This window comes from Gallus gallus, chromosome 1, assembly GCF_016699485.2.
Source record: "Gallus gallus isolate bGalGal1 chromosome 1, bGalGal1.mat.broiler.GRCg7b, whole genome shotgun sequence".
Lineage (NCBI taxonomy): Eukaryota > Metazoa > Chordata > Aves > Galliformes > Phasianidae > Gallus > Gallus gallus.
Window position 1 is genome coordinate 2,591,972 of NC_052532.1, and position 18,623 is coordinate 2,610,594.

Genomic DNA, 18,623 nt, shown 5'->3' on the forward strand with positions numbered 1-18,623 from the left:
GTTACTGTGAGGGTGGTGAGACACTGGAACGGGTTGCCCAAGGAGGCTGTGGATGCCCCCTCCCTGGAAGCATTCAAGGCCAGGCTGGATGGGGCCCTGGGCAGCCTGGTGTGGTGGTTGGCGTCCCTGCCTGCGGCGGGGGGGCTGGAACGAGATGGTGTGAAAGGTCCCTTCCAGCCCACAGCATTCTGTGATTTTAATTGCCTGGCATTCCTTAGTGTCCCCAGCTCCCCCGAGAGCGCTGCCACCAGGCTGAGCAGACCATCCACCTGCTCTCACCTCATGCAGGTGGTCTCTCTGCCGCCCTCGGATGGCAGCAGCAGGCTCGGGCACTCCGTGCGGCCCGAGACCTGAGGAGCTGTATTCCTGGGTAGGCACGCAGTTTGGGTAGCTGCGTTCTTTTTGGCAAGAGCTTTCTTCCTGGTGGAGGCCACGGCTAGGTTTGTTGTCGAGGAGGAAGCCAATAGGTGAGGTGGTCTCCTGAGTGGGGAGGGAGAGTCTGCCTTCCCTGCTCGCCGTGCCTGCGCCAACGGCTGTGCCACAGTCTGTCTGCTGGCTCTGTTCAGCCACGCTCCTGGTTGAGCACGGCCCCTGAGAGGAGCCTTTGTACGTTCAGGATTTGACCCCGTCACTCGTGGCTCCGCTCACAGCGCCTCAGAGCCCCTGTGCTCGCACTCTGTGAGGGGACTGCGGGTCCCTGCCTCTCCCTGAGCTGTTTCCCGCAGATTTCTTGCGATGGCTCGGCTCCGTCCTCATCCTCTTCCCCCGTTCCCATCTTCGTGGAAGTTTATTTCCTTACTAAATGCGCCGACATTCTCAGCCGTTTTCTCTGGTGAGCTTGTGACCACGGGCACCTGGCAGTGGCACAGATGGGTTCTGTGGCTGAACCACCAGTCCTCTCACAGGGCCTGGAGCAGCTGCAGGGCCTGTCGCAGGGCCTGTCACAAGCTCAGGGCCTGTCTCGAGGGCAGAAGCAAGCGCACGGCCCACGGCAGGGCTTAGAGCAACCACAGCACCCAGCGTAAGGGCTGGGGCAAGCACAGGGCCCGTCACAACGGCAGGGCCTGTCAGCAGGGTTGAAGCAGCTGCAGGCCTCGTCGTGACAGCTGGAGCAACTGCCGCCTGCGTTGGAGGGTTGGAGCGGTTGCAGGGCCTGCTGAGTTGTTGGCTCCAAAGGCGTCCAGGGATGGAGCACCCACGTCGTCTGTGGGCTGCCTATCCCAGCACCTCAGCACTCTCTCTGTGAAGAACTTGGTCCTGGCATCCACGCTAAGGCTTCCCTCCCTGAGCTTAGAAACGTTCCCCCTCAGACGTGGCAGCAGTGCCCACGTGCAGGAGGAAAGCCCAAGCTGTGACGCAGCTGGAAGCAGCCCTGGACCTGCCATGTACCCTGAAGACGGTGGCACCCCAAGCCCAGCACCGGGCTGCCCCTGCCAGTGCGGCCTGGGTTCTTGAGGAATGGGGGGCCCTGTGCCCCGCTGGGGATGTGGCCCGAACGCAGCTCAGCCTGGACTGGGCCAGGTGAAGGGAGGTCTGGGGAGGAGACAACCGTGTTGTCAAGGTCCCTACCTCTGCCCATGTCAGCAGAAGCGGGGAAGGATGAAACCGACAGCTGTCTGGGGGGGATCTCTGATCTTTATTGTGTTGGACTCTTGGGACCAGAGAAAGCAGGGGGGATGGGGAGGGGGGTATGACTGTTTGCCAAGGGTGGATGGCGATAGGTCAAGGGGGGATGGTTTTGAAGTAAGAAAGGGGAGGGCTTTGGGTGAGGGTCCGGGTCCGCCTTCAGCGCCTGGCCTGTCCCCTGCGTCGCGGCACTCTGGAAGCCCTTGGGGACCTTGAAGTGGCAGATCTTGTTGATCTGCGGGTGGCGCTCTGCTCCCTTGAGGCTGGCCTTCGCCTGCTGCCATGGCGTCTTCTTGGCCGGCTCTGGGAGCTCGGGTCCCGACGTTGCAGCGGGGAGCGGCTCCGTGTGCGGCTTCTTCCTGAACGCTGCCTGCGCCGTCTTCTGCGTGCAGCTGCCGGAGACGCCCTGGAGGAGCCTGATGCCCTCCGCCTGGTGGCTGCGTGGGAGTCGCTCTCAGCACGTGGGGCTGCTGTTCGCCTGCTCCCACGGCGTCCTCGCAGCTGCTCAGGGGTAGCCCGGTCCTCCGATGAACGTGTGCCGTTTGTCCCCTGCTCCGTCTCAGGCACACTGGGCAGGTCGCTGTGCTCAGGCAGCTGGGAGCTCTGTGATGTCCCCAACGCTGCCTGGCTGTCGGGCATGGAGCCGAAGGTCTCAGGCTCCATGGAGCTGCTGGATGGACCCGGAGCCGGAGCCGTCTGGCTGGCAGTGCTGGGAGCGGCGAACTCAGCGTTGGCGCTGGAGGCTGTAAGGGGAGGCAGGAAGGTCATGAGCCTGGAGCTGCAGCAGCAGCCCAGTGGGATCTGCCATCCCACTTGGGGCAGACAGACTCTGGCAACGGTGGCCCGAGCACTTGCAGGCAGGCCTTGCCTGGCCCCAGCGCGGTGCCTCGCGGCTGATTGCCTCTTACCGGTAGCCAGGCCAGCACAGCTGTTGCACTCCCACATGTCTGTGGTGTTGCTCAAGTGGGAGCACTGTCGATGGGTGCCCTCAGCAGCACAGGAGCTGCACAGGATGAGCTCCCAGGGCCTGGGGAAGCAAAGAGGTTGTGGCTGTGAGGGCCGAGTGATCCAAGCCAGGGAGTTCCCGACACAGCACGTCCCTGTTGCTCAGTGCTTGCTCCCCCAGCCTGCGGTGAGGCTGAGATCCCCCGCAGAGCCCCAGCGAGCTGCTGTGGTAACTCACCCCCTACTCTGTGCCTGCTCTCTGCCTCCGTGGTAAAGGCACTGGCTGGCATCGCAGCGGCTGTGCATCTCTAGAAGGGGTTCATAGGACTCCTCGTCCTCCCACGATGCATCTCTACAAGAGAAGGGAAGGGAAGCGATGAGCCCCCAGTGTGCCCAGCATAAGACCCAAGGTTATCCCATCTCATCCACCCCATGTCCGCTTCCAGCTTCTCCACGAAGCTGGGGCACATGGTCATGCGACAGCCAAGGGCCATGGCTGCTGAGCCAGTCCCTGGGCAGGCCCAGCACTGCAGCCTTAACGTCAGCAGAACTGGGCAGGACACCAACCTTAATGGGATGTGGATCCCCATGTTGGACATCTCTTCACAGAAGAGAATGTAGTCTCGGCAGCCGGGGCACTCGAAGTACGCAGTGCCAGCACTCAAGGCCTGTTGCTGCAGGAGAAGCACAAGCAGGGTGAGCGTGAGCAGCGCCTGGTGCTGCTGAGCACCGAGCGTGCCTGCAGGGTGCGGGGTGGGCTCCTACCTGGATGCAGTCCCGGTGGAACCAGACGTGTTTGCAGGCTGGGCACACCATGGTGTGGTAGGACAAGCTGTCCCCCACAGGCTCCAAGCAGACGAGGCAGATGGTGCCTTGTGCTGGAGCTTCCTGAGTGGCCTGTTGAGGGCGGTGCTCCCAGCAGAAGGACCTGGGGGAAGACGGAAGGGATGGGCACGGTGAGAAGTGCTGCGAGGAGGGCAGGGGACCAGGAAGGAGCCCCCGGGCCCTGGCTCTGGCTCTGTCAGGCTGCTGGGAGGTGTAACCGCGGGTTCCTCCCTGGCTTGGCTGCTGCTGAGAGCCCTTACCTGTAGTCTCCAAAGTACTGGGTGATGCATTCGCCGTCCTTGGCACAGGGCAGATGGAAGCTGCGTGCACAGCCTCTCTCTGCGCATGTGATGGCAGCCCCCCTCTCGCCGCAAACACAGCATTGCTGGAAAGAGCAGAAGAGCCCCATGAGCGACAGGCTGAGGGCCTCCACGGCTGGCCCCACACCTCTGGGCAGGGCAGAGGATGTGGGCACTGCAGGGTGCCCCTCTGCAAAGCTGCCTGGCGGGCAGGGCTGATGTCGTATGGGCAGGACTTTGTCCTGGAGGCAGTTGGACATTGGGTCGAGAGTAAGCTGGAGTGAGCCCCTGCTGGCCCAAACCTGCCTGCTCTGTACAGGTCCTCACCTTCTTGTTTGCCTGCCTGACCTTGCGTGCAATGGCAGCAAGCGGGAGGACCTCAATTCCTGGTCTTGCTTTAGCCGTGATGTTGGCAGACGTCTGTAGGAGAGAAAGAGCTGATTAGGACGGAAGGACAGGGAGCATCCCCGGCAGGAATGTGGAAGGTGCCCATGGGGGAACTCACCAAGCAGAACTCATGGACACGAATCCCAGTCTCGAAAAGTGTGTGCCCGCAGATGTCCGGGTCGACATCTGCCTGGCCACACAGCGCACACACTGCAGAGGAGAGAGCAAATGCAAGCAGCGGTGAGCAGCTGGCGGGACCAGACGTCCCTGAGGGCTGTCCCCAGGGTCCTGCTCTGTGTCTGCCGTGCTGGCTGGAGGCGGTGGAGGGGAAGGGGCCACGGCAGGCCCCAGGCAGCCACAGCCCAAGCTGGGCCCCCTTGCCGAGGAGCAGAGGGGCCCAGCCCCATGCCTGCCTGGGAGCTCCTGCCTGCCCCTTCCTCCCCGCTCATCTCTCAGCCGCAGGCAGAGGCCCAGCGCCCCTCTGCCCAGCATCGGGAGCTGTGCACAGGGATGCTGTGCTCTCACCTGGCTCCTCCGAGCTGGAGGCCTTCCGCTTCCTATCGGACATGATGTGCGTTAACAGCGAGCACTGCGAGAGTCCCTGCTCTCTCTGCGCCTCGCCAGGCCGCACTGACGCTCGGGCTGAGCCCAGCAGCTATTGCTGTGCTCCAGGCTTCGCGCATCACAATGGGCGCACTCTGACACGCACTGTGACATCACGGTCACCACGGCCTCGGTGGGGGTGTGGGTGGGGGCCCTCAAGCAAGAGGGTGGCAGCCGTTGCAGGCAGCACTGAGTGAGGACCCGGCGCTGCCATGCAGCTGAGAGGAAGGACGGCCTCCCTCAACCTGCTGGCGCTGCTCCTCGCGGCAGATGCTGAAGTGCAGCTGTCCCTTGGCCACGCTTGCAGCCCGGGTTCCACGCCAGCACTTCTGATCTGAGTCCAGTCTTGGTTTCGGGAGGGTCTAGTAAAAGTTGCAAGTTAACGGCATATTTGGTGTCCAGTGTGTGTGGTGAGTGACTTTTTACGTGGTCTGATAGGGACAGGACATGGCGTAATCGAGCTTGAATCCAGAAGAGGAGATTAGATTAAGTCTTCGAGGAAATTCTTGACTCTGAGACTGGTGAGCCAGTGGCGCGGGCTGCCCAGAGGAGCTGTGGACGCCCCATCCGTGGTGATGTTCGAGGCCAGGCTGGATGGGGCCCTAATTGTAACCTTCCCCGGTGGCAACTGTGGCCATGGCAGGTGGTTGGGATTAGTTCAGCGTGTAAGGTCCCTTCCAACGCAAGTCTTTCTCTGATTCTTTGGTAACCAACTCTGCTGCTGTACTGTGGGAATGACCTGGGTAACATATGAGATCTTTTTTGAAACGGTACCCTTCCTTAATGGCTGAGTACAGGTCAGTTCCATAGCATGAATGCACATATCCCTTTTCCAATTGATTTTTTATTGTCCCCTTTTGTGTAAAGGGATCTCAGATGGCTGTCTTCCATACCCATTAAATCCAGGCCATGGTGCCATTCTCTTGTTATCATAGCATCCAGATTATTTGATTCTCTGATTCTGTGCCATGCTGATGATGGCTGGTTATATTATCTTATAAAGTTTTTGCATTCTGAGATACAGAGGAAAAGGTTGAAATAGTAAGAATAAACATCAATGTATATGATCAACATAATAAAATTTATCTACTGTTTACCTTGTCAGGCTGCTGGATTCCCCTACTGTAACACACACAAGAAATACCTAAATAACTGGCAACGGAAAGATGTGTTTTCTGACAGAAATTATACATAAATTAGTACTTACTTTTTGTTGTTGTTGTTCTTGTTGTTCTTGAGAATCAGGGAAAATTCAGCCTTTATTTATCTTGCAACTAGGCTAATTATATTTGTGAGTTTACAGTATTTTTTCTTGACAGATGTTTCCCAACTCTTTTTATATGATTTGGCACATGAGGAATGCTAGTTCTGTGCAGAATGAGGTGTTTTTGCAAAATGCTGTTGCATGACATACTCTTCAATACTGCAGAAAGTTGATCTTGATCAGGTCTTCAATATGTATCTGCATATAATATGCCAACTGTATGTCCCTGTGCAGTTCGCTGATGTAGGATTGTCCCAAGAGACCTTCCCTCTGCTTAGTTCTACTTGAATTGTTCTACACTGTATGTTCTGTGATTCCAGCACTAGGTTCATCTGGAGAAATAAGAGGTAATTTTAGTGTAGGGAAAGTCTTAGAAGTAGACATTTGTGTGGTCAGTGGCCCTTCACTTTCTCCTTCTGGTGTAAAATTAGGGCATAACAAAGGTAGGAAATTTTAGGGACTAGCACTGAGCAGTGTGTGAGTGTTGCTTGAAATCTTATTAAAAGGTTTTGATGCATGTAGAAGTTATGATAGTATATCTTATATCTTTTTTAAAATCTCTGTTCAGACAATCTCAACCTTGAAAGTTTACTTGTATTTCAATAAGGATTATGGCCATGTGTGTTCTACAGACAAACTTTTCTAGTGTAGCCTTTAGCAAACCCAGATACTTCTCTATCTGCTCAGCAGGTAAACAAACAGGTGGAAGGGTAACCTCCCATTGTTATTCAACCAAGGTCCAGTGGGGTTCACTTAAAGGTCCAAAAAACATACTTGAGCTTCTCCGTGTGATTTCCTATGAAGCAGAGCAAGAAAGGTTCCTGTGAACCCGTTGTGAAGGGAATTGGGTGAATGGTTACTAGTAAATGAGAAATGGTTCTCAGTAAATGAGAAATGGTGGTTATCTGGATATCAACAATTTCAACCTGCAGTTCCAGAAGAGAACTAGCAGCTGCAGCAGGAAGAGGAATTTTGTGTCTCCTAAACACCTTAGAGTACAGCGACAGATACAATCCCTGTTATCCCTTCCCTGGATTGGCTTCTGTTTTGGTCAATAAAAGAGATAATTAGCTGGCAATGGCTTTTGATAGCTTTTAAACTTTGCTATGCTTTGACTGGCTCATCTCCTATTAGATCTTTGATAAACTTTTGCAATGAAAAGCTACAAGAAAAAATGCTTTCTTGAATAAGACAGACCATAGATTTTCAAACATTCCATGCTAATGACTTGCTCAAGTCTGCTGGACTCCATATGGTGTGTTATTTTATCTGTCATTAGCAGGATGAATTATTATAGCCTCTGTATTTCTAAACATACTCATCTGCTTAAAGAAAATCTTTCTAAACTCTAAATCAGCTTTTAAAAATATGTGCATAGCAGTCCACAAAGGTGGCTCTCAGTGGCAGGTTGTTAGACTGCAGCCATTCATTTTCTTACTCCTTTTTATTCTTTCCGTGTTTTGGAAGGGTCTCTGTATAACTGTGATCCACTTTATGATTTAATTGATACTCTGATGTGTCTGAGTGCCTCCTCCCGACCTTGTTTTGTCATGTCTCAGCAGTACATTGCATACATGGCATGCTCATAGTAAACTCCATGCGGTGGACAGATTTTGCAGAAAAGAACAACAAATTCACCAGTGCAAATGTAAAGTGAAAGAAGAATGAAGAGCAATATTAGAGAAGAACCCTTTGGGAAACTACACACCAAAAATGTTATATTAAAATCAATACTGGAGCTTGACCTTTTTGCAGTACTGTGTATTTTAAAGCTTACTATTGATTTCTGTTTTAATAACATGTTTATTTTAGTTTACTGGCATTGGTCTGGAGAATGTAGGAAAAAGTAAAATGATTGATTTATTTAGAATATTCATTTTATATTTTACTGAAGAGCATTTTAATTTATTTCATTTCATATGGGTTGTGCACTAAATATGGTGAAAAAACTTTTGAATAGATTTTTTTTTTTCTTTCCTAAATGATTCTATTTTCCAAGGTAATTAGATACCCAATTTGACATAGCTGGCTTTTTCTCTCAGTATTTTTTTCCATAAGGGACAAAAAGCTTCTTTGTTAGTAAGAAAAGAGTTATAATCTAGTAGTCTGTCAGAGGACCTCTCAATAGTGTGAAAACAGTCAGAAAAATTGCATCATCTCTAGTGCTGACTGTACGATAGAATCCTCCCATGGAAAAACTTCCATGGAACTGCAAGAGTGAATACATTTATTTCAACTTCTGATAGGTCAGCAATAAGAATTGTTGAATCTATTTTCTCACCCAAATGACCATACTGTTTTTAAAAGGCAGCTGAAGAATTTTACTCAGTTGGTGTTCGGATTTGGGAGTGCAAGCATTGTCACATCAGACTCACACCAAAGGCTTGTCTCCTCTGGCAGTCCTTTCTCTGACAAGCTTTCATAGAATCATAGAATGGCCTGGGTTGAAAAGGACCATAATGATCATCGAGTTTCATCCCCCCTGCTATGTGCAGGGTCGCCAACCACCAGACCAGGCTGCCCAGAGCCACATCCAGCCTGGCCTTGAATGCCTCTAGCAACAGGGCATCCACAACCTCTCTGGGCAACCTGTTCCAGTGCATCACCACCCTCTGGGTGAAAAACTTCCTCCTAATATCCAACCTAAACTTCCCCTCAGTTTAAAACCATTTTCCCTAGTCCTATCACTGTCCACCCTCGTAAACAGCCGGCTGTTCCCCCTCGTGTTTGTGTGCTCCCTTCAAGTACCAGAAGGCTGCAATGAGTTCTCCCTGGAGCCTTTTCTCCAAGGTAAACAATCCCAGTTCCCTCAACCTTTCTTCATAGGAGAGGTGCTCCAGCCCTCTGATCATCTTAGTGGCTCTCCTCTGCACCTGTTCCAACAGCTCCATGTCTTTCTTCTACTGGAGGCCCCAGACCTGGACACAGTATTCCAGATGGGGCCTTGCAAGAGCTGAGTAGAGGGGGACAATCACCTCCTTTTCCATGAAGTACTGCAGAGATTTGAGCAATGTTCAAATACCATTGTGAGAAACTGCTTTTAGAGGAAGGTTCCTTGATTACTGTTGCCATTCCTGGGGTAGAAAATGGTGTTGCGCACTGGTGTGAGAAGCTATACGTGTCACATAGAGCTCTGCTGTCGGTGCTGCCACAGCTGATGGAAACTTATTCTGTGTTCATACAGTTTCATACAGTATGATTTGTCTTCCACGAATACTGGGAAAATTAACCTTTTCCTAATATAATATTCAGTACACTGGGGGAAAATAACTGACTACTGATTTGAGAGAGCAAAACTTGGATATTTATAATGACAAACGGGATCTTGGAAAAGAGAAGACATAAATTGCATATGAACTGGAGAGAAAGGCTAATATGACATCTAATAAGGGCCTCCTATCTCTGATCTTGACATGTAAGTTTGTGTGACTCTTGTTCCACATTTGAAGGTGCTCAGCTGGATACACAGCAGAGAGAGGACTTTAAACAGCAGTCAGTAAGATTGTTGAATAAGCTTTTCCGAAGTGCAAAAAGAGATGCACAGGGGTTTGGTGACAACTATTTGTTATCCGGCACGAAATACTCAAGTTTGATGTGTGACTGAAATCATAAAAATAAAATAATGACAATAAAGTAAAACCTCCTTGCTTTGCCTGCAGCAAAGGCCAGTTCAGCCTTGGGATTGGGAAGACTTGTGGTGAAAAGAGCGCATTTTGCACTGATTCCACTAATTGAATTTCTCCTATTCTCCCTTTCTAGTTACACCTCTTTCTCCTTTTCACAACAGAAGTACTCCTGTCCTATCACATCCAGCAGAAGGTTTAGATGTGAACTTATTCTTTAATATTATCGAGGTCTAGAGGATTATGGGATAACTGCTCTGCCAGAGGAAAGGAAGGGGTGATTAAGGTCAGGCTGGGTCAAAACTTTCCAGGTGTGAGAAGCAGCCAAGATTTAATGTGAAGACATGAGATCTGAGCACAGTTTTGGCTGTAAAAGAAGTATTGTGGTCAGGTGAGGTATTGTAACTGATCCCACTGTCACCAACCAACTGCTGAAAATGATTTATTTTATGATGGAGGCCAAGTCAACTTCTGAATGGGGTTGCATCGCACCTTCTGCTTTTTATAACCTTAGAAGCGCAGCACATGATCCCACCTGCAAAATGTGAAAGGAATAAAAACGCTGATGAGACTGAGAGTTTGGAAATACCTTACTGGCTTTCTTTGTTATTTTCTTGGAAGAAAAAAAATAGTATTTGGTGATGTTAGAATTACTCTCCCTGGCTTTGTTGTTGGTCTGATTCTCCATTAATGTCATTATGTCTAGTTCTCAGTATATGCAGAGATGAATCTTGGAGACGAGGATGGAAATAGGAGAAAGCAGTGCTATAATTCACTCCAACCTTTATAAACCCCCATTTTTAAGGGTTTATTTTTCACTCTGATTTTAAAACTTGGCATCTCAACTGACAACTTCTATACAAAGCATCATCTTGATACGTTTATTTCTCAGGGAGATTGGAAAATGACTTGAAGCCAGTGAGTTTATTTGGGGAAAGCATCAACAAAAATAACATTGCTTTGTAGTTTCAGATTCAAGTAGGGAGGAGGGCAAATATTCCCCCCTGGCAATTGAAAACAAATCTTTGCTTTCAAACTGCTGAGCTCTTTCATTTTGAAGAGTAGCAAATGAGTAGACAAAGCAAAGAAACACTTAAAATAATAACAATAATAAAATGTGGTAACTCTCCCTTCACTTTAATGAAGAATTAATGTTGTCATAATTTCACGACTGCCTTTGCAGATCCCAAGAGGAGTGATATTAAATTGGAAAGTAATTTCAGCTGGAGTTATGAGAATATCAGGAAAAGTCTCGACTAAATACTTATACAAATTATGCAAAACAGTTTTACTATTCTGACTTATGTTCCTTACATGCCTCTGGCATAAAGGTAGAAATTTGTTCATATGTTCTGTCTTTATATAATAGTGATTTATATGCACATATTTTAAAAATGGTAGACTTAAGTAGCATAATTACACCCCCCCACACACTTCAGCAATCTCCCCTCTCTCCTACTCACTTTCCCTCTGCTCAATCACTGCCTTTCCCCCTGCCAAAAAAAAAAAAAAAAGGGAAGAGAACCCACAAAACACAAAGAACCCTAGTAAGGAAATTAAACTCAGCCAACTTCTGTAAGGAATCAACAGACTGAGAGTGGCTAGCATCCATATTGCACCAGGTATTGCCAAGCTGCCCATGGAAGTCATGTTTGTAAGTTGAAGAGCTGTGTGTAATGACTGGCTTTGAAATCAGTGTGTTTGATGTCTTAATCAAGGACTGGCATATAAAAGAGCATGGCCGTTAGCTGAGGTTTTCAATTGACAGTTACACTGAGGCTGGAAAAAGGAAATTAATGGAACATTCAAGTTATTAGTCGGACATATTGTTATGGGTGACTTTGGAAGTACAGCATTTGAAACAGGATAATTGAGAGAGTGGAAATAAATGGTTAAGTGGGTAAGGTGGAACATAGTTTTACCCAAGATAAATTGTGCAGATTATGGTCAGTGTGTTACACAACCCAAAAAAAGAAAGATGGCAACCCAGACTTCCTAGTGTAAAGCAACCAGCTTGATACTTTGTTCTCTTGGATGCTGTTACTACTGGATATGAAAATGCAAGAACTGTAGAATGATTTGCAACTGACCGAAGGTGAGATTGTAATGGGATGGACTGGAGAGAGAAATTAACATTATAGAAGTTTACTTGCTGCTGATGCTTTCACATTTTCACTAATAGTTCTAAGGAATGATTCACAAATTTTATGTGTGTGTGTGTGTTCCGCATTAAGGAGGGTCATCATGAGGAAGAAATGCGTATAGAATAAAGTAGTGGAGTTTGTGTTAAATTTAACGATGTGGAATGCAAACACAGAAAAGTAACAGTAATATAGTATAAGTCCCTACTGAAATCTCTATGAAGATACATGAAACAGATGATGATGAGTATTTCTTTCTTTGTATTAACCCACAAGATCCAGAGCTGCTGCCAGCCCTCATTAGATGACAAGAAGGCTTTCCTAACCCACATTCTAAACATATAAATTGACTACTCTCATTTTCTTTCTTCTCATTTGTTCCTGTATTTTAATTTGGAGCTTTTGATGACGTTTTTAAAACTTGAACATTTTTACTTTGCCTTGCTTCTTTCCTATTTTACCAGTCCTGATTCTGTCTTAGTTAATGAGATCTGTTCAGCATGTACATCATAGAATCACAGAATGATAGATAGGCTTGTGCTGGAAGGGACCTTTCAGATCATCTTGTTCCAACCCCTCTGCAATAGGTAGGGATGCCTCCCACCAGACCAGGCTGCTCACAGCTCCATCCAGCCTGGCCTTGAATGCTTCCATGGAGGGGACATCCACAACCTCACTGGGCAACCTGTTCCAGTGTCTTCTTTCTTCCTAATATCTAGTCTGAATCTGCCCTCTTCCAGTTTAAAACCGTTTCAAAAGCCACTTGGGTAGAACACAGCTACAGGAAAGTTGTATTCCAGTCTTAAATTTAGAAGAGGTTTCTGCTCTCCTATGGATGATATTTTCTCTTAACTTTTCCAGAAATCAAACTTCAGGATGGATTTTTAAAGAGAAGGGTTGCTTTTTAAGTTAGAAGTAGCTTCTTTCACCTGTAGTATGCAATGCCCTATATGAATTGAAATTAAGTTTTTCATGTTTACATTTTTTAAGAGGAAGTTTTTCACCCAGAGGGTAGTGATGCACTGGAACAGGTTGCCCAAGGAGGCTGTGGATACCCCATCCCTGGAGGCATTGAAGGCCAGGCTGGATGTGGCTCTGGGCAGCCTGCTCTGGTGGTTGGCAACCCTGCACATGGCAGAGAAACTGACACTCGATGATCATTGTGGTCCTTTTCAACTCAGGCCGTTCTGTGATTTTATAAGTCCATGATTCTATGTGTAAATAATAGTAGGAAATCTCTTCAACTTATTTATTTGTTTGTTTGTTTGTTTGTTTTTATGTTTTGTATTGTTATTCTGAGACTTTTGTAAAGAAAGAGACATTGCCTGTGATTTTGGGATTTGGATAATTTAGTTTTAAATCTCTGTCCTTAGCCATGTTTTGCAGAAGCAGATAAGCATTAGATCAATAATCATAGAATATCCCTACTTGGAAGGGACCCCTGAGGATCATATGATACAGCAGACTTGGCAGTCAGGTGAATGCTAGAATTTGAGCAGGAGAGATATCCATTTCATGCTTTTCAGACTCCAGTTAAAGTTTAGGTTAAAGGTTTTCCTGGTGTTTCTAGCATCTTTTCAAGTCCCTTGTTAGCTCCAGTGATTTTCAACCTCATCTTTCTATGGCACATTCTGTATGCATTCATTAAATATTGAAACTCAGTACTCGGAAACATTATTCATTCATTAATATTGCATCGTAGCCTAAACTGCATTGTTCAAAACATTTTTGGATGTTATGCAAGTCTGTCAGAATGCATTAACAAACTTCTCTGCATCAAACTAGGCAAAAAGCCACAATGAGCTGTTTCTATTGCAAACATGTTGTACTCTTATTTTTAATTATTGTGAGCTTTCTGGGTTGAGGAGGTGTCATAGAGAAAGGAAAATGTTCAGAGATCATGAAAGATGAAGGATGCTGGCTTAAATTAGCAGTAATTCAAAAAAACAACGAGTAAATATACAGATGTACTTCTTCAATGCTGAAATGTTTTAGTTTTACGTCTTCTTACTTGGGCTTCATCCTTCAAGATCACTCCCAGCATTTGAGCCTAAAATATCTTTAGATTTTTCTACATTTTATAGAAAAGAAGATGATTTTCTTGATAGTGTGCTTTGAAACAGGAAATACTTTGTTTTGGTTGTTGGAGGTAGCGAAAAATGACACAGTTCACGCTCTGAACTTGAATGAGTTTATCTTGGATCACCAGAAATCCATCAGATTGTGTAACTTGGAGACTGTAATAAAGATGCAGCAACTGGCAAGTAATCATTTCCCTGGAAAATAATGGAAAGGATATGTTTAAGCTTTGATAGTGTAATAAATTTTCAATATCTGGAAATAAGAAGGGCTGAAAATGATACATCACTATATTTGCTTTTAATACTGTAGTGTTTACCAGTTTTGGGTTTCCTGTGGATTGTGGAATAGTTTAGAATAAAGTGCATCATGGCCGTGGAAGCTCAAAGCTCATAAGACTGTTGGTGTTATTTTGTTTGTTTGTCATCTAGATTTTTAGCATTTTCTCTGTGTTGCTGTTTTTCATGAATTCAAGGGTGCTTTTTAGTTAATGACAACCTTTAACATCTGCAGGTGTTTTCTCAAGAATGACAGAAATGGATATTTTGGAGTAAACAATAGAGTGATTTCTTCTGGATTGAGAATTAATTATTCATCTTGTTAGTGTGGCTTACATGGTTCCTGCTGTGCAAGATTACAGTACCATGTCGTAATTTCATGTGGTTTCATTAACAATTCCCTTTTCTTGAACTCTTCTTAAAAAAATGTATCTGAAAAGCATGGAAGGTTTTCTTCAGAGTGCAGTGAAGTTGTTGGTTTTTTTTTTTCCTTTCCTGGAAAACATATTTACGTTTCTTAAAAAGAGATTATAGCAAATGTATTTGTCACATTAGAGAGGCTTTGCTGTTTTTCCCCTTAAACTTCTAATTCTGCTTCACAAGTGATTAGAGGGTGGTACTAGTTGGGTATTTCAACTTTTCTCCAATTTCCTTAATGGTCGTATGTTGCTATATTTGGAGTATCTGTGTTTAGGAGACAGCTTGGCTTTCTACATGGGATCACACAATCATTTGAGTTGGAAGGGACCTTGAGAGGTCCACTAGTCCAACTCCATGCGTGTAAATTATGCTGTTATTTAAAATATATTTAACAAAAGGATTTCTGTGCCTTAACACAAAGGGAATCATGAAGGTTTATAGGTATGCACTGATATGCTTTTCTATTCAGTGTTAACAAGTTTGGATTTACTGAAAGCATATTTCCAGAAGGATGGGAGCTGACAGGAATATGTATATTGAAGTATCATAGTTACAAGACGTCTATCCAGTAGGTTAATTATGTCACTCACTGGATGTGCAGTTGTGCTCTATGATAAAAACAAGGTTGAATTAATATTGAATAGGTCCAGAAATTGAACTCTGTCTGTACTTGCTTATAAAATAATTAGGATGGGATGCATGCATTTTCCTGTTTTCAGTGTGTACACCGAATCTTCACAGAAATAGCAAAGCGAAACTTTAATTTTTTTAATTTAATTTCTTTTTCTGTTGCTTTAGTTAATGAGATTATATAGTTAATACTTCTAATTACCTATCAGCAGATCTATGGACAGATGGAGATATCATGAAAATCAGTGTTAAAATCAGTAGCAAAAGGAAGAGTAGGAAAGATATGGACCCACTGTTAAGTGGGGCAGGGTCTCTGGTGACAAGGGACAGAGAATAGGCTGAGATCCTCTGTGCTATCTTCATCTTCTCTGCCTCGATCCATACTGGGAAATCCAACATACAAGAATCCCGGGATGCTGAGACCAACACGAAGTCGTTGAGCTCTGATCACTTAGGAGTGATGATAGCATGGAGAAGAGAAGGCTGCAGGGTGACTTCATTGCAGCCTTCCACTACCTAAAGGGAGCCAATAAACAGGAGGGGAGTCAACTCTTTTACAAGGGTAGATAACAGCAGGACAAGGGGAAATGGTTTTAAGTTGAAGGAGGGAAGATTTAGGTTGGATATCAGGGGGATGTTCTTTCCCAAGAGAGTGGTGAGGTGCTGGAACAGGCTTCCCAGAGAGGTTGTGGATGCCCCGTCCATCCCTGGAGGTGTTCAGTGCCAGGGTGGATGGGGCCCTGGGCAGCCTGGTCTAGTATTAAATGTGGAGGTTGATGGCCCTGCATGCGGTGGGGATTTGGAGCTTCATGATCCTTGAGGGCTCTTCCAACCCAAGCCATTCTGTGGTTCTGTGATTCTATGATTTTATGATTCTATGTTTCTATGGCTTACTGTGGTAAAGAAGGATCATTTTAGGAAAACCTACACAAACTGGACATACATAAATCCATGGGAATTGATGAGATTCTGAGGGAGCTGACTTGTGTCACTGTGAGGCCACTCACAATTATCTTTGAAATGTGATGGTGATCAGAAAAGCTTCCTGAAGATGATAGGAAAGCAAATGACACTCCCATTTTCAAGAAGGGCAAGCAAGGAGATCTAGGACTAGGACAATAGGCAATGGAAACAAACTGGAAAACATGAAAATCCTTCTGAACATTGGAAATTACAGGACCAGTGGTCAGAGGAGGCTGCCCAGAGTCAGTATGAAGGTTCCAAAACAGGAGATATTTGAAACCCAAGTGGGCATCGTCCTGGGTAGCCTGCCTTATCTGCACCTGCTTGAACAGGGAATTTGAAGATGATGGCACAAAATCCCTTCCAGCCCAAATGATGGTGCGATGTGTGAGCGCTGCGGGCTGTGCTTTCCATAATAAAGCAAGAGACAATCATCAGGTGTTCAAAAAATGTGTGAAAGAAGTTACCATGTAGAATTTATGAGTGTTGGAAGACCTAGAGGTAATAACAAGCTAACTGACTTAATGTAGTGCAAGAGTAAACACTCTTCACGGCATTAACTCAGAGCTTTGAAGTTCTTGAAGCCAGTAGAAAGGCAGGAATTTTTGGTTTCTGTATATATGATTGTATGCTATAGAACAGTTGAGAGTATGAAATACTGTGAAGTATTAATCCAGATTTGAGTATGAGTAGGATTTTGGTTGTACTTTCAAATAGCACTATGAAAAAGTGATAGGTTTGCATCCTTTATTTCATTAAATCAACTGCTGTAACTAGATGGCTGTGTGCTTCTAGAAACAGTATTTCATAATTATTTAGAAGTATTCTATTCCAGCTATCAACTTGGTAGAAAAATGTATAGCAAGCAGCCTTCTCTGCTGTTTCAGCAGCTTTTTTAAAGCACTTTCCATATAAATGATCAGTGTAATGCATAATGTCTTTTGTCTGTTAACTAAAGCTTTTGGCTTTAACATGAGAGCTGTTATACTAAGCCTTCAATTGTGTTGTAATTAAAAATGCCATTTTAAGTGGCCTATTTCTATGGCATTCTTGGAGTAGTGGACTTTATTGTCAAATTGTGCTATTTAATTGCTTATCAATTGCAGATATTGACTTATTTATTTACTTTACTTTTGGCTAGATAATAATATAATTTACTATTGTAGATTTAGCTGATGTTTGCTTTCATTCAGCAGCACTACACGTTGAACGTCAGTAAAATGAATTTGTAATGTCAAGGAAGGAAACTACTGTAAGTTGATGCAAGCAAATGTTTGAGATCAGAATGTAGCTGCCTTCTGTTTGTTTCATTAAGCTCCTACAAGCTACCCAATTATGTAACTCAAATAAATGCAAATTACTTCAAAATCCTACTTCTTATTTTAAAACTCCGATGAATTTAAATCAGTTGTGATGGGCATTTAGGACATTTTTTGTGGATAAAAGTTGCCCTGAGTGTAAAAGTCTAGGGGATGCTTTGGGGAGTTAACTAGTTGTGTTTTGTTCTGTAGATATGACGACATACATTTCTCATCTAGTGGTTGGCAACCCTGCACACAGCAGGGGGTTTGAATCTAGGTGATCATTGTGGTCCTTTTCAACCCAGTCCATTCTATGATTCTATGATTCTTTGATGGCATGAATGAGGATTAGGGTAGAATCACAGAATCACAGAATGGCTTTGGTCGGAAGGAAGCTCAAAGATCATTTAGTTCCAACCCCTCTGACACGGGCAGGGTTGCAAACCACTACGCTGGATAGGTAGATAGGAAAGACTTTTTGCTTTAAGATGCTGTTATGCACAAGCCATTACATAATTGAATAGTATGCTTTTTTTTTTAATACATTATAATGCCACACCAAAAAAAGAGCAAAATTTTTGTTGTGCTCCTTTCTTTGGCTGAGATGATCTAAGTGCCTTGTTCTACAATTGAGGCATCTAAAATCAAAGCATTTTCTAGTGCTTTTTCCCTGTGGTAAACCTGTATTTTGTCTCCCCTGTTGTCCCCTAATGAAGGTGTTGTAATGGGCCAAATATTAATTGAGCTTGGAAGCTGTATGAATGTTCCATTCTCCAGAATATGAACTTATGCAGTGGTCTTTCAGGTAGAACAGGGGCAGTAGTAAGATTTGTGTTGTTTATCTTATGTGTCCATTTGTTTTTTGTTTTGGGTGAAGTTGATCAGTTTTTGTGAAGCATTTCTGTGGCTTAGCAGCAAAAGTGGAAGCTGTAGGGTGAGCCAGGGAATGCTCACCTCTGGGAGGACCCAGGAAATGCTTACAGTTTTGAGGTTGGATATTTATGCTGATGATGTTGTACCATTATTCCATTATAAGAGTGTTTTGAAAGAAATGGGGAAATCGCATTTTTAAGGAGGAAGAGTGCTCTGTAATTCAGAAAGCTGCTCTTGGGCGAGCTGTTACAAACACCACACCACAGATAAGATCTTTCCATTTTTGATGTGGGTATCTCATATCGTTTTTATTGGTATTAACGAGCTAGCTAATATTTAACATTCTTTTATTCATCAGATACTTGG

General features: G+C 45.4%; 2 protein-coding genes across 5 annotated transcripts in view; one reads left to right on the forward strand and one right to left on the reverse strand.

The window, feature by feature from the left end:
* The window catches only part of CHCHD3 (coiled-coil-helix-coiled-coil-helix domain containing 3), a 209,662-nt gene that overhangs the window by 80,541 nt on the left and 110,498 nt on the right, over window positions 1–18,623 (forward strand). The window lies entirely within an intron of this gene.
* LOC107054320 (PHD finger protein 7-like) lies at window positions 2,927–4,713 on the reverse strand. The gene is made up of 2 exons (XM_040663809.1): window positions 3,657–4,713; window positions 2,927–3,499 (listed from the first exon to the last, which is right to left on the reverse strand). The coding sequence occupies exons 1-2, from the start codon at window positions 3,953–3,955 to the stop codon at window positions 3,175–3,177; spliced, it is 624 nt and encodes a 207-aa protein (XP_040519743.1). The 5' UTR covers window positions 3,956–4,713; the 3' UTR covers window positions 2,927–3,174.